Source organism: Mercenaria mercenaria, chromosome 19 (assembly GCF_021730395.1).
Source record: "Mercenaria mercenaria strain notata chromosome 19, MADL_Memer_1, whole genome shotgun sequence".
Classification (NCBI taxonomy): Eukaryota; Metazoa; Mollusca; class Bivalvia; order Venerida; family Veneridae; genus Mercenaria; species Mercenaria mercenaria.
The window spans coordinates 31,030,980-31,046,841 of NC_069379.1; the positions used below are offsets into that span (position 1 = coordinate 31,030,980).

Sequence of the window (15,862 nt, forward strand, 5' to 3'; positions counted from 1 at the left end):
ATAATCTTTTTATCTTTAAAATGTATCAAACCCGAATAGTTTTAATAGTAATAATTCAACATTCCTATTATGATGATTCGTTTAAGTCTATAAAGAGTTTAAAGAATAATACAAAATCACTTCCTGAGATATTTACAATATGACCTGGTAACAGTAACACAACTTGATCGTGTTTCGTCTGGTATGTAAACATGTTGCAATATTGATTGTAAGATTACGTGTATTGTTAAATTAATTGCTTACTATATTTTGATGTGCACACATCCTTGTAGAAAACAGTTCCGTTTTCAAAGCATTGTAGATAAGTTTGTTCCGGTTCATATCCATCGTCACATGTAATAGTAAGATTTGTCCCATTGAAAGCAGTCAAAGAGCCATGTTCAAAATCAAGATTGCACGCTGAAAAAAATAGATGTTAAGAGATTATTTACTGTTACATTTGGCAGTCTACTAAAAGCGCAGTCGAACATTTTGACAAACTTAATTATAACAAAACCATGAAATCACGCGTTGCAAAGAATAGCATGATATTGTGAGTTACTGTAACCCTAGAAACGTTCGTGAACATTACATCAAGGTTTTATCAAAACAGGCGTAAGGTGGTAGTTTCGCGACAATAGAATTTCGCACAATTCACATAACTACTGCGAATGTCGTAAACATAGGTAGCGCTAAAACAATTTCAACGTTAGCAGTAATATAACAAAAAAACCTCGAATATCAATGGTCTAGCATCAATGTTTAAAGTATATAAAACACAATCAATGGTAATCAGAAACTAGATAGGTAGGTTCAAACTAAAAGAGTATTAGTGTAGCTGCACTTACAAAGTACTTACGTAAACAATACAGAGATAAAACATTGCTGTGTGCACAATACTGCTTTCTGGGCGAGTAGTAGTTGCAGTCATTAATATGGTCTTTCACCGGATAACAATCTATGGATCCTATCAACACAGGAGTAGTCTCTTCAGCCAATACAGTCGATTGAAAATATGTACCGAGGCTAAAATTCAGATGAGTATATATTTAAGCAACGGATATCCACACTAGTGAAGTAATATACTCATAACACAAATTAAAGTGATGTCCTATGTGTCAATCGATCATAGAGAAACATTAAAAATTTTCAATCTCAACTTCTGTCAAGTTTGCATCCGCATCCTCGTCACATGCCTTTTATAACTAAACAAGCTTTAAATTTCTTGTAATTAGTTTTTTACATTTTATAAGCTTTTATTTTGTCACAATTATACCCACTGGATGGTCAGAGATTTTGATGATATATAGCAGGCAATCAGGTTTGACATCAAGTGCTCGACCAAATGCTTTCGTATAACATACATAGCTTCTGTATTACAGCAAGTACTTAAGCTCTACCTTTAATTTGTTGAATTATGCCTTATTTAGAGCCTTTCCTGCAAATCGTTGTTTTCATAAAATACATGGCAGGTTTAAGAAAAATACTTGAATTCGGCATTATTATGCTACTGTGCGAGGAATTTTACAAACACCTTTATAAGTGACTAGGTTACTTAGTTACAGTTCTGGTTGTACTTAAAGAGAATTCCTAAAGTTATTTTCCTTTCATACATTTTTTTTTTCAAATTCACATATATGATAGGAACATTTGTACTGAAAACAATGAACAAATAAAAACAATGGGTCACCAGGCGTGTTTTTGTGAAAAATTGTTTAAACACACCCACTGTTGCTGAAACTTCCAGCGATTTTTCAACATTTTCATAATGTTAGGCTTTTTTAAAAGTACCAACCAAAATATACATCAGGACAGCACAGAGTTGATTCCTTTTACAGATTTTATTATATACTTATTAGATATCATAGTCATATATGTAATACTATTTCCTTACAATAATGGGTACAAATGAGAAAAAAAAAATGTTTCCTTTTAACATTTGTGAACCTTTTCTATGAAAAGTACCCATAGTGAAGAATATATTTTTAAATATTGAAATAAAAACTATATCATAGAATATTTTCCTGATTGTTTTTCTTGGGTATGAATAATTGTATTGTGAGCATAAAAATGGCTAACATATATGAGTCACCAGGCTAAATTTTATGTTAAGACTGCTTGAAAACAACACCTGTTCGGACGAAAAATGGCGCGAACCAGACCAAATTTATTACATGTATATCTGCTAGAAGTTAAGTTTTAAAATTTCATAATTCTTTCTATAATTGAATACTAAATAATCTGAATGGTGATATGGTCTTACCAGTACTAAATCAATTGTCTTACATTGTATGAACAACAGTGTCTTTGTACTAAAATGTGATGTGAAAACACAACCACAAAAGTTACAAGATACCTGGCAGGCATGATACTTGTCAATATAACATAAACCAGTATAAACATTTGATAACTGATCAAAACTTATCAAAAATGTTATTTCATTCAAGATTCCTCATATTTAAGGTTGTCTGTCACATGTTTCAACAAATGTTCACTTTATTTCAGTTTTCAATAGAAAGTGTCAGCTGCGCAGAAAGATGCACATAAAAAACTATAGAAATTCTCTTTAACGCTTTTAAACTATTTATAAACCGCCGGAATCATTAAATGGCCATTCTGTGTCAGTCTCTATTTCCGATGAGAATAATTCCAGTGGTAGGTTTGATTATGTAATAACTATAACGTTTGAGACTTATTTTATGTCCAATGCATATTACAAAATATCTAAAAATGCACGGATGGTTGTATTAATAAAGCAAGTTCCCGTGTATTTGTTACCTTTGGTTCATCATACGGCATAATGTACTGGCTTCTTCTTTGCCGATAAATCTAAAGCACAGTGCTCCCCATACACCTTCTGTCAATAGTTCAACACGACCCTCGTATGGTCCAGTGCCATTTACCAAACGTATGTCTGAGATATTAAGAGGGGTATCTGTAATAGGCAGAACTTGTTATACAAAAGTAATGAAGGTAACCTATTTCATTTTTATTAATTTTTTTTATTTGATAAATATGCACTCCCCGAAATGTGATAATTTCATTTACAATCATTATGACACTTTGAAATTTATGACAGATAAAAAACTTTCATGGGTTTTATCTTGTATAAAAGTACATGATAACAGATTTAAGATTAATTTTAGTAATTAAAAAAGTTAAAGTAATCCGGTATGTAAATATTAATTTAAAGAATATGTCATGTTCAGTGGATTTGAGATCATCTAACTGTGCAATGATATCAATTTGAATTCAAGCTTCGTCTATAAATAAAAAATATTATCAGACAAAAGTATTTTATAGGAGCTTTTTCGATTTAATTCGTTTTGGATATTAAACCCCAAAAACATATGCACATGTATTACAATATAGAAGCTGATATCATTATTGCGTTACAATGATAATATCAAAGTGATCATAATGGGCCAATTCGTTTCACTCAACCCGGGGCACGCCGGTCACGTGGGCGGCAAGAAAAAAAATATTGCCGGTTTATTTATAAGCGAACGTTTCGGCGTACGCCGGCCACATGAGCTGCAAATACAAAAAAAAAATAATTTCCAATTTATTATGATTTTCTTTTGCGGCATGTTTCAAATAAGTTAGCAAATAGTTCTTTCAGTATGTTTCTACAGCTACTGGTACTAACCCAAATTTCCAAATGTTTACCCGATTTTATATCGCGAAAATATTTGATTTGCCGCTTTGCCTATATCGCAAGACCGGCGCACATCGGCATACACCGGATATACCCGGGCAGTGCCTAGAAGCCAAACAAACGCATAGCCGGTTGCACGCGGCGAACCGGCGTACGCCGCAAAAGTAAAACGAATTGGCCCTCTATTACTTGTTATCGAACTTCCTTTAAACAGTCATAATTTGTAGTGTACATATATTAGTACAAAATCCTAGCATCATCCATAGAAACACATAAAAAACTTGCACTTACTATTACAGGCAACAGCAACATCTCTATAATGAGTACATGTATTATCAACAAAGTATGTGCAGTTGCTGAAATCAATGGCCTGATAGGGACAATCTAGATAATTTACGAAAATCGGACCAGTCCCTTCTCCATATGTATTTGCATTTGTATGATATGTTCTGTGTTCCCTGTAATATATAACAATTTTATATTTACACCTTTTTGTACAATACGGCGATTATTTGGCAGGAATATGTAAAATAATCCATAGAAAAGCCTTAATCAACTGTACAGAAGTATACAAAAGTCAATGTCACATTATAGAATGTGACAGAACGTGTGCGTGCCTGCCTGCGTGTGGCTGAGCACATAACGTAATAGTATTTTCAATAGATATTTTGTCATGCTATTTATTATTACAAAACACATATAATAAATTGTTTTATAACAAGAGAGATTTGGCAATGTATTTTTTAATATGAAATAATTCGTCTCTAATTTCTGATAAGGGTTTCCCTGTTTAGAGAAAAAAACGCAAAATGAGAGAAAATAAGAGAAAATTGCACCGAAAATAATTATCAATAGATCTCACAAGTTTACAATATAAAACAATAACATAGATTGAAGTTAGTACACTTAGTACATTCGCTAAGCAGTCAGTGATTTCTGAGCAAGTACGGTATTCGTATTATAATTATTCGTCGTGAGTTCGAATTTCAGACCCACTATTTTCATTTCTTTAAAAGTACTAGTTTATTTAATTTCCTTTTCTCAAATACGATTTAATAAAGACAAAAGAGTTAGCAAATCTAGCTTCTAACCGCCATAATACTGTGCACTGCCTAGTTCGAGTTTGAAGTCAGCGAAGTTTTTGTACTTTTAAAAATGGAATGATACGTTGACTAAGTAATGTTTTTCAGAACTATAACGGTTCTTTCCTAAACAAAGGCAACGTAACTTATGCCGACTTCCCTAATCGGTTAACGAATGTATAAACTGAACCTAAAACAGCATGCACAGTTTTTGTTTGCTGCCCACGTAATAATAGGGCCTAAAGATACTGTTGCGTCCCGTTCTATATTTATTATTTTTAACAATAATGAACCGTTACAACAGTTCATAAAAGTTCATGAGAAAATCTCCAAAGGCTCCAATGTTCCCGTAATTCTGGAAACTATAAACTGGCCAACCATTATATTTCATGTACATACATGACAAAGTGACGGTATTTTGCCTTTCAATGATTATTTTAAAAACCGCAAATCACAATGTGTTAGTCGCTTTAACATTAAATTGACAAACGAATGTTTAGTAACTAACTTGTATCCAAGTATACTGCAAATAGCGTTTGCTTCATAATATCCAAAAGAGGTGGAGCAAATAGTCCCCCAGGTGTCGTTAACTAAGATTTCTACTCGACCATCGTATAAACCAATGCCATTTACCAATCTTATTCCAGAAATATTAAGAGGATAACCTTGAAAACAAGAATATATGAAAATAAGTTTATTTGATGTTCTTTTCCTTAGAAAATATCAAATGAGATGCTATTTGCAAATTGTTACCTACTTTACCGAGACAAATCGATCAAACATTTCTCAATGAATAAGCAAATGACTAATAATTATGATAGAAATGCTTAGTAATTGAGTCATACTTTCATATGCAAAATATTTAAATCGACAAGTCTCGTAGATTATGCAAAAAAAATTTGTCAATTACAATTTATTTGATATTACCTATTGGCAAACACGTAACAGGTGTCCATTGTCCATTACTATCACAGACGCTAATATACGTGCTAGATTCGTATCCTGTATCACATCTGGCTGTAATAGTTGTCCCATTAGCAGACACCGTAACGACTTCTCCATTAGGTATTGATACCTCTCCACATTCTGAAAAATAATGATGGTTTCATGTCCATCGTCGCATGTAATAGTAAGATTTGTCCCATTGAAAGAAGTCACAGAGCCATGTACAAAATCAAGATTTCGCGCTGAAATATAGATGGTTAGAGATTATTTACTGTCACTTTTGGCAGTCTACTAAAGGCACAGTCGAAAATGTTGACAAATATAATTATAATAAACCCATGAAATCACACGTTGCAAAGAAAATCATGATACTGTGAGTTACCCTAGAAACGTGCGCGAACTTAACATCGAGGTTTTATTAAAACAGGCGTAACGTTGTTTTGCGACAATAGAATTTCGCATAATTTACATAACTGTCGTCAACATGAGCAGCGATAAAACAATTTTGACGTTGATAGTAATATAACAAAAAAAATCCTCGAATATCAATGGTCTGGCATTTATTTTTAAAGTATATAAAACACAATCAATGGTAATCAGAAACTAGATATGTCGGTTCAAACTGAAAAGTATTAGTGTAGCTGCACTTACAAAGTACTTACGTAAACAATACAGAGATAAAACATTGCTGTGTGAACAATATTGCTTTGAAGGCGAGTAGTAGAAGGAGCAGTCATTAATGTGGTCTTTTACTGAATTACAATATATGGATCCTATCAACACAGGAGTACTCTCTTCAGCCAATACAGTCGATTGAAAATATGCACCGCTGCTAAAATTCAAATGAGTATATATACAAGCAACGGATATCTACACCTGTCCAGTGAGGTAATATACTCATAAAACAAATTACAGTAAAATGCAATGTCCTATGTGACATTTTCAAACTCAACTTTTTTATGTTTGTATCCGCATCCTCATCACAAACCTTTTATTACTAAACAAGCTGTAAAGCTATTATTTTGATACAGTTTGTCTACTGGATGGTCAGAGTTTTTGCTGATACATAGCAGGCAACCAAGTTTGACATCAAGTGCTCGACCAAATGGTTTCGTATAACAAACATGTCTTCTGTATTACAAGGTATACCCTTATGGTAAGTACCGAAGTTTGTTAAATTATGCCTAACTTAAAGCCTGCATAAGCGTTGTTTTCATAGAGTACATGGCAGGTTTATAACAAATGCTTGAATTCTGGACTTCTTGAATTATTATGCTACTGTGCGAGGAGTTTTACCAAAACATTTGTAAGTGAACAGGTATCTTATTTACACTTCTGGTTGTACTTAACGTTTTTCAACTGTTCATAAACCGCCGGAATCATTAAATTGTCATTCTGGGTCAGAAAAAAAATCCTGTGTCAGATCTGATTTTGTAATAACTATAACGTCTGAGGCTTGTTTTATGTCCAACACATATTACAAAATATCTCAAATATACGGATGGTTGTATTCATAAAGCAAGCTCCTGTGTATTTATTACCTTTGATTCATCATACGGCATAATGTGCCGGCTTCCGCTTTACCGATATATCTAGAGCACACTGCTCCCCATACACCTTCAGCCATTAGTTCAACACGACCATCGTATGGTCCAGTGCCATTTACCAAACGTATGTTTGAGATATTTAGAGGGGCATCTGTAATATGTAGAACTTGTAAGATAAAAATAATGGAGGATGAAGGTAGACGCTTTCTTTCCATTTTCTTCTTTCTTTTTTTCGGAAAACATGCGCTCCCCAAAATGCGATCATTTAATTTACAATGCCACTTTGAAATTTATGACAGATAAAGAAAAATGCACGGGTTTTTAATCTTGTATAAAAGTACATAACAACATATTTAAGAATTTAAGATTTAGTAATTAAAAATAATCGTGTACGTAGAATATGTAATGTTCAATGGATTTGAGATCATCCAACTGTACAATGATATCAATTTGAATTCAAACTTCATTTATAAATAAAAATATTATCAGACAAAAGTATTTTATAGGAACTCTTTCGATTTAATTCGTTTTGGATTTTAAACACCAAAAACGTATGCACATGTATTACAATATAGAAGCTAAAGCCATTATTGCGTTACAATGATAATTATTATATCAGTGATCATGATATTACTTGTTATCGAACTTCCTTAAAACAGTCATAATTTGTTGTGTACATATATTAGTACAAAATCCTAGCATCATCCATAGAAACACATAAAATATTTGCACTTACTGTTACAGACAACAGCAACATCTCTATAATGAGTACATGAATTCTCAACTAAGTATGTGCAGTTGTTGAAATCAATGGCCTGATACGGGCAATCTAGTTGATTTACAAAAATCGGACCAGCCCCTTCTCCATATGTATTTGCATTTGTATAATATGTTATGTATTCCCTGTAATATATAACAATTTTATATAAACAAGTTTTTGTACAATACGGCGACTATTTGGCAGAAATATGTAAATATTCCAAAAACCTTAATCAACTGTACAGAAGTACACAAATGTCAATGTTATAGATAGAATGTGTGTGTGTGTGTGTGTGTGTGTGTGTGAGAGAGAGAGAGAGTGTGTGTGTGTGTGTGTGTGTGTGTGTGTGTTTATTTGTGTGTGTCTTAATGAGACTGAGATTGATAACATGCCATAATTTTCAATAGATATTTTGTCATGCTATTTAATATTAAAAAAACATATTTAATGAACTGTTTTATAACAGAACTAAGACACATTTGGCGATATATTTTCTTATTTGATTTTAACGTACTAAGAGACCTTAAAGCGAATATTTCACACATCGTTGTGCCAGATCTGTAAGAAAATATCTCCTATATGCTGCATATTCGATGTTCTAACAATGTATTTTTTCAAATGCTATAGACCCCTAACTATTTTGATATGAAATCATTCGTCTCTAATTTCTGATAAGGATTTCCCGGTTTAAATAGAACGGAATGACAGAAAGTAAGTGAAAATGACACCATACATGATTATCAATAAATCACTGAGTTTATAAATATATAATAATAATACAAAATGAAATTAGTACACTTAGTACATTCGCCGTGCAGTCAGTGATTTGTGAGCCATTACGGTATTCGTAATATTCTTGTTCGTCGTGAGTTCGAATTGCAGACCCGTTATTTTTTTTAAATATTTAAATAATTTTCTTTTCTCAAATATGGTTTAATGAAGACAAAAGTGTTAGTAAATCTAGATGATGCTTTGCGCTGCCTAGTTCGTTTTGAAGTTAGCGAAACTTTTGTACTTTTAATAATTGAAGGATACGTTGATTAAGTAATGTTTTTCAGAACTATAGCGGTTCTTGCCTAAACAAAGGGAATGTATTTCATGCTGACTTCCCAGATCGGTTTACGAATGTATAAACTGAACCTCAAACAGCATACACAGTTTCTGTGTGCTGCCCATGTGATAATAGCGTCTAAAGATACTGTCGCGTCTCGTTCTATTATAATCAATTTGTACAATAACAAACCGTTACAACAGTTCATAAAAGTTCATGAGAAAAACTCCAAAAGCTCGAATGTTCCCGTTATTTTGGAAACTATAAACTCGCAAACCATTATGTTTCATGTACATACATGACACATTTACGGTATTTTGCCTTTCAATGATTATTTAAAAAAGCGCAAATCACAATGGGTTAGTCGCTTTAACATTAAATTTACAAACGAATGGTTTGTTACTTACTTGTATCCAAGTATTCTGCAGATAGCGTTCGCTTCATAATATCCAAAAGAGGAGGAGCAAATAGTCCCCCAAGTGTCGTTTATTAAAATTTCTACTCGACCATCATATAACCCAATGCCATTTACCAATCTTATTCCGGAAATGTTAAGAGGGTAACCTTGAAAACAAGAATATATATGGAAATAAGTTTATTTGATGTTCTTTTCTCTTAGAAAATATCGAATGAGAGGCTTTTTGCAAATTGTTACGCACTTTATCGAGACAAATCGTTCAAACATTTCTCAATGAATAAACAAATGACCAATTATTATAATAGAAATGCTTAATAATTGAGTCATACTTCCATATGCTATATTTAAAATCGACAAGTCTCGTAGATTATGCAAATAAAAAGTTTGTCAATTACAATTTATTTGATAGTACCTATTGGCAAACACGTAATAGGTGTCCATTGTCCATTACTGTCACAGAAGCTAATATTTGTGCTAGATTCGTATCCTGTATAACATCTGGCTGTAATAGTTGTCCCATTAGGAGACACCAAAACGACTTCTCCATAAGGTATTGATAGCTCTCCACATTCTGAAAAATAATGATGGTTTCGTGTCATTCTCAACTTCTTCAACGATATATTTTGAATTTTTAATGTATTTTTAGAATACAAATTTGTTTAAAACTTTTAAAAAGTGTCTAAAAGTGATGGTTACTATTTGAGGAAAGACTGGTAGAGTGTTTTTAGACCTGCAAGAGGATCTGTGCATTACTGTATACACCATTTATTATTCATCGAGTGTGATAACTAATTTACCTACGTGTTCCTCTATTTTAGGTAATTCTGTTTGGTTTCAGGATTTTAAATATTTGTTAATATTTGTATATGTACGTTTATAACAAATAGATGCAAGAGAAAACGACACCACGTGCTAACAATTGTCTGGTACTGTGCAAAATTTAGGGCATTACATTTGCACAAGTATCCTTAGAATGCATACATATCATGGGCTTTACGTCTTTGCTTCGATTTACATAAGCATCAAATGTAAGTATTTAATCTACACAATTTTATTCATATTACAATCTAGAAGTGTCATTGATGCTACACGTTCATTTCAGCGCACAATTAACATTCGGTTGCCATACATAACGTTGGGTAGATTTGATATGTTTAAAATAAACATTTGTTTAAAAAAAATACCTGTACAAGTGATCCCAACGTCTCTTTCATGCGAACATATGAATTCATTTGGAACAAATGTACACTCTTGAAGAGTCGATTCATATCCACGGCAATGGAATTCCCTCGCAAAAACCGGCCCTACACCTTCTCCAAAATGGGATCCAGTATGATAGAATGCCGCCCTGATTCAAAAGTATTTCATTTATTAGATTTAGTATGTGTCACAGCTTTTGAAAATACAATATTAGTTCACCTTGTAATAGTATTATTCGATGTAATTTCAACAAATCTGCTTTAAAATATAAAACGTCTATAATACGTACGAAAGATTCATCATACGGCACATAACAATTGCATCAGCCAAATCAAAAGAGTAATCGCAAACTGTTCCCCACACCCCATCTATGTTTATCTCCACACGTCCTTGATATGTTCCTTCTCCGTCTGCCAGCCTTATGTCATTGATATTCACTGCATTGGTTCCTGTTAATCACGAATGTTCTGTAGTAAGTATTAAGATTGATGCTACTATACTTTTATCTCCCCTAAAGTCCGCACAACTTCTCAAGAAAGATTTTTGTATATATTTTCTTAAACGGTAATAGTCCAAAAATATCAAATTTAAGAATTAATATGCACTTTGGAAAAGGTAACCAAAAAACAGTATTTGATTCTTAATCTTTAACTTAACGTAATACCAAGAGCGATCTGTATTTTCAAAAACTTTCTGTCATATGATGTCAAAAAATTTCTGTTGAATTATAACTTGAAAACATATTGTCACTGAAACAATGACCACCTACCTGAAAATAGATACGCTAATGTGTATAAACATACACATTGAAAGTATGTTTCCATTTTCCTCGTTGTCAGTCCATTGTCCTGCAAAAACAGGGATTGTATTGATGTGATATAAGAAATTAAAGGTAAGTGTATATAACCTGGAAGCATGAAACACACGCTATTGCAGCCAAAAAGTCATGCATTGCACAGTAGGAACGCAACAAAAAGAAACTGTAATAAAACGTCGGCAAGCAAACCCCATTACAAATATACTTTACATTGGGTTTTCATAAAAGTTTGCAAATGATATAAAAGACGTGAAACGGTTAATTTATTAAGAAACTTTGACTATGAGTCAGTCATCGTGCCCGCCTTAATTTTTGCTACGGGCCGTCCTTAGGCGGTGCCCGACTGTTGTTTTTCCTGCCTGCTTATGTGTGTGCGTATGTTGCTTGTGTGTAGGTTTGTCTGTGTGTCTTGGGCGGTGCCCCACAGTATTGTTATATCTTACTTGTCTGTTTGTTAATTTATGTTAGTTATGTGTGTGTGTTTCTCTTTTGTACGTATGTGTCTGCGCTGCTTTGGTTTACGTTGTAGGATAACTGTTTTTAATGAACTTAGCATTCCCTTTTTGAACATTCATCCTTGTTCCACTTTCCCCCTCCACTCACCCCTTTTTCTACCCATACCACTTCCTCCCCTCCCCCTTTTCTGTTTTTGCGTAAAATTAAAATGTACATGTTGGATGTTTCAAGCAATTCATCTATAATATTTTTCAGTTACAGATTATTGTTTGTTGTGGGCCTGCTTTGCAAATGCGTGCCTCTGTAACTGTGTTTTAGGTGCTCTGTGCTTCTAGAAAATCTACCCTTACCTTTTATCTTCTATGTAAGCCGTTGTATACACAGCTCTTTCAATGTTGACACGGAATACTGTCATGTGTTAATAGTAGTATATTATTTTTCCTGTCAATACTATTTGTTTTTGTCATCAATGTTTCACTTATGCTGAATGTTGTAATTGTTTCCTGATTTTGGAACATGAAGTCAACTAAAGTTTATTTCTATTAGTGTTCAGTACAGTAATATAACCAAAAATATAAACAAATGTGTGTGGGCTTGAGGAATATTGCATACACTGTATCACGGTAGTAAAATCAAGCTAAATATATCTACTTAGTTCATGACGATGGTAACCCTGTTAATGTTGTTTACTTGTATTTTAATTATGTTCATGGCAATCCTCAGCAGGACAAGCTCTGTCTATTCAAAACGCTAAGGAAATATCCCCTTTAATTTATTTTTGTTCAGGTCAATCCTACTCTAATTGTGGGAAATTTAATAATCATTTTTCGCCATATAGTTAGCTTTGATATTATTTTAATACGTAAAGAAGGAAATGCAAATCCAAAATACATGTGCAAAAAAAAATGCTAACATGGTTTACAATAATGTATAAGAAGGAAGTAAGAACATAAATTCGAGGGAAAAAGACAAATGTTGTACTTGCTCCAACATGCGGCGTACCCTCAGATATACTGCATGTACCAACTGACTCTCCGGCAATTTAAAATAAGACCTAAAAAGTCCTGTTGTATACGCATAATGATTAATTTTGTCGATCAAATTCGCGCCTAAATATATTTTTAAGTAAGGTTTACCTTAAACATATCAGTAGTGTTGTCTATTACCGAACTACTTGAACATTGTCTTTATTGGGCGTTATGGGTGTCAAGTAAGCATAAATATTCCGTAACATATCCGTCTCAACCAAAAGAAAATACATTGTATATACAACATCGTTTCTTCCCTTTCAAGCAAAATATCTAATGACAATAGAATTTATAGAGCGTACTTTGCAATTCTTAACACATTTGTATATTCTTGTTATAAACATAAAATAGAAAACACAACAAAAATGAAAATGGTTTAGGCTGTTCATTGACGGTGATGGAAATTCATGCTACCATCTACGCTCTCTAGCCCCGGGTTATGCAGAACTCAACATCTACACATGTTACAACTACCAAAAAGCAATTAAGAGGCATTAAATCTATGAAAAGTTTAATAGCCCATTCAGTCCTGAGTTTAAGGCCCTTAATTAATAAAACTTGCGAAAATTTACAGTGTCCGAATAATAACTTTAACACTTCTAATCAATATTACACAAACTTAGTCAGAACGTTTTTTTTTTTTGCATTTTATCTTGGCCATCTTTGATATCCCACAAGAGAATGTTAGTCGCTGCGCAGTAATGACCCTGGAATTAGTCGAAATTCGACAACTAGTCATTTCAGTGAGTAATGTACTAGTATTTTAGAAGTCAAAAGAAAGAGCGTATTTTTCAACGTTTTGTTAGTTATCGGCTTACAAGATTTAGCTCGGCTGATAGAAAGAAAACAAAAAAGAACAACACAACTTCCTTTGGTTTCCGAAAGCAGTTTTTCATAGTGATACCATCAAACATAAGGCGAATAAAAGTTGTTCTAGAACTACAAGTAATACTAATGGTTTCATTAAAATCTTTACAATTACTTTCTTGAATTTTTCTTTATGAAACATTCAGTTAAAGTTTACGTCAAAACAATTTGTAGATTTTTTGTTAATTACTTCTTGGAAAAATATTGAAATTTGGTCGGCCTTCTGTCACCATATTTATCATTATAATACCCCATACGACAACAATTCTTTCTTTGTGCAACTGATGCCGATAGTTATCAAGATGAAACAGTCTGCACTTTGATCACCCGTAATCACCACAACGGTCACATTTGTGCAGGGTGTATCGGACTTAAAATGTTGTATAAATGTAAAAAAATCATTTATTTGGACACCATTAGATAATTGTTAAACATATAATATTAAATCGATTCTTAAAGGCGCTCGCGATAGTTTTTCCGGACGGGTCGATATTTACCCCAACACCTTGCCAATTTGGTCGAGGTAGCATATTGCAGAGTTGGGGCGGTCTTCTGCGCATGCCGGAAGTGATTATCTAATGTCGCGTTCGGCAAAATTGCGCAAATTATTGCATATTCACACGCATTTAGTTTATAATACCTATGATATACTGACTAGAGGTTAGGGTTAGTATCACCAGGGTTACAAAATATATATACGTTTAAAGTACTTTTAGTTCAATCCGGCATATACCCGAGTCTGTAATTTAAACCGGCGCTCCAACTATGCATTGAGTCACAGCCGTACCCATACCGTACATACGTATTCGTAAACTATACGTTTTGGTTGGAGAAAGGCGGACGCTTACATCGTTCTATGACATCAACATACTTCAGAAACACGTTAATAGCCGCTTATTAAGAAATCTGCCGTTTTATATATCTCACAGTCATTTGCTCAAACACTGAAAGTGTTTCCGTGGCATTTGTTGAGAAACCTTTAACCTGTTCTTTTCAAACTTAGTGGGATGATTGGCTAAATGGAGTGGATCATACCTATTGCTTTTAAAGTCAATATGTTAAAGGTAAAGGATGCGGCAGCCGAAATGATAAAATGATTTCTTCCTATATTTAAGAAAAAACAAGTTTCCACAATCACACTTTCAGCGAGTTTATTCCAAATGTTCCTAAGGTTAGCGACCTTGGGCCATTTGATCCCCTTGTAAAACATCTCTGCCTTAAGCTGTGGACAAACACAAAATACTGTCAAGAGTTTGGCTGAATATATGCACTTGTTTGAAATAAAAATTGATTACGTATTTCTTACAAACCTGCGCTGTATAAATGCCCGCCACACATTACCTCGTTGTAATTTGATTAAAGCGAAATCTAATATGGTGACCTATCAATGTTCTTTTTGTTTTAGATTAGGAAGACATAACCAAAGGTATGTGTAGAGTTTGATTTAATTCTATTATGTGAAACTCGATAAAATAGCAGAAGTACCAACTTGAAATTGACAAAAATATGCAAAATAGCCCTTGGGTCTGCTGAACAAGTACTCCTTTCTTTACAAAATCACATGCTTCAAATATATATTCAGTGGAACTTCTGAAAACCGGACCTTCTAAAAACCGGAAACCTTTGAAAACCGCAAGAAACTCAAAGTCCCGAATTTTTTCATTGTTATTTTCATTTTTAACTTCTGAAAACCGGAACTGCTGAATTCTGAAAACCGGACGATTTTTGAAGGACCGTTTACATTTCAAAACTAAAGTTGACTTCTGAAAACCGAACAACAAAATATTTGCCGGATTAAAAATGTCACCTGCCTTTAATCCAAAAACGCCTTGGCAAGTTGTCAACATGTTCTTTGTTTATCTATTAGCGACACATGTTTACCTTAACACGCATTATAATCACAACGATCATTTGATGCAAAAGTAAGGAAATAATAGGCGATTACTTTAATTTGTTTTCAATTTATGAAAACGTGATGAATAAAATATCTTACATGTGGAAAACATTCTTAATGTTTGAATGAATGAAGGATCTTGGTTTTCATTGATTTAGTT

The 15,862-nt window shown here is 33.3% G+C and overlaps 1 protein-coding gene across 1 annotated transcript in view; it reads right to left on the reverse strand.

The window, feature by feature from the left end:
• LOC123542086 (uncharacterized) overlaps positions 1-15,862 on the reverse strand; it is an 81,651-nt gene that overhangs the window by 43,566 nt on the left and 22,223 nt on the right. Inside the window, exons 2-12 of the mRNA XM_053531275.1 lie at positions 12,264-12,321; positions 12,061-12,100; positions 11,410-11,488; positions 10,930-11,089; positions 10,625-10,788; positions 5,647-5,805; positions 5,228-5,384; positions 3,929-4,095; positions 2,758-2,914; positions 839-1,005; positions 244-399 (exon numbers count right to left, since the gene is read on the reverse strand). Of these exons, the coding sequence (XP_053387250.1) occupies positions 244-399; positions 839-1,005; positions 2,758-2,914; positions 3,929-4,095; positions 5,228-5,384; positions 5,647-5,805; positions 10,625-10,788; positions 10,930-11,089; positions 11,410-11,488; positions 12,061-12,100; positions 12,264-12,321 (1,464 nt within the window). The remainder of the gene's footprint in view (positions 1-243; positions 400-838; positions 1,006-2,757; positions 2,915-3,928; positions 4,096-5,227; positions 5,385-5,646; positions 5,806-10,624; positions 10,789-10,929; positions 11,090-11,409; positions 11,489-12,060; positions 12,101-12,263; positions 12,322-15,862) is intronic.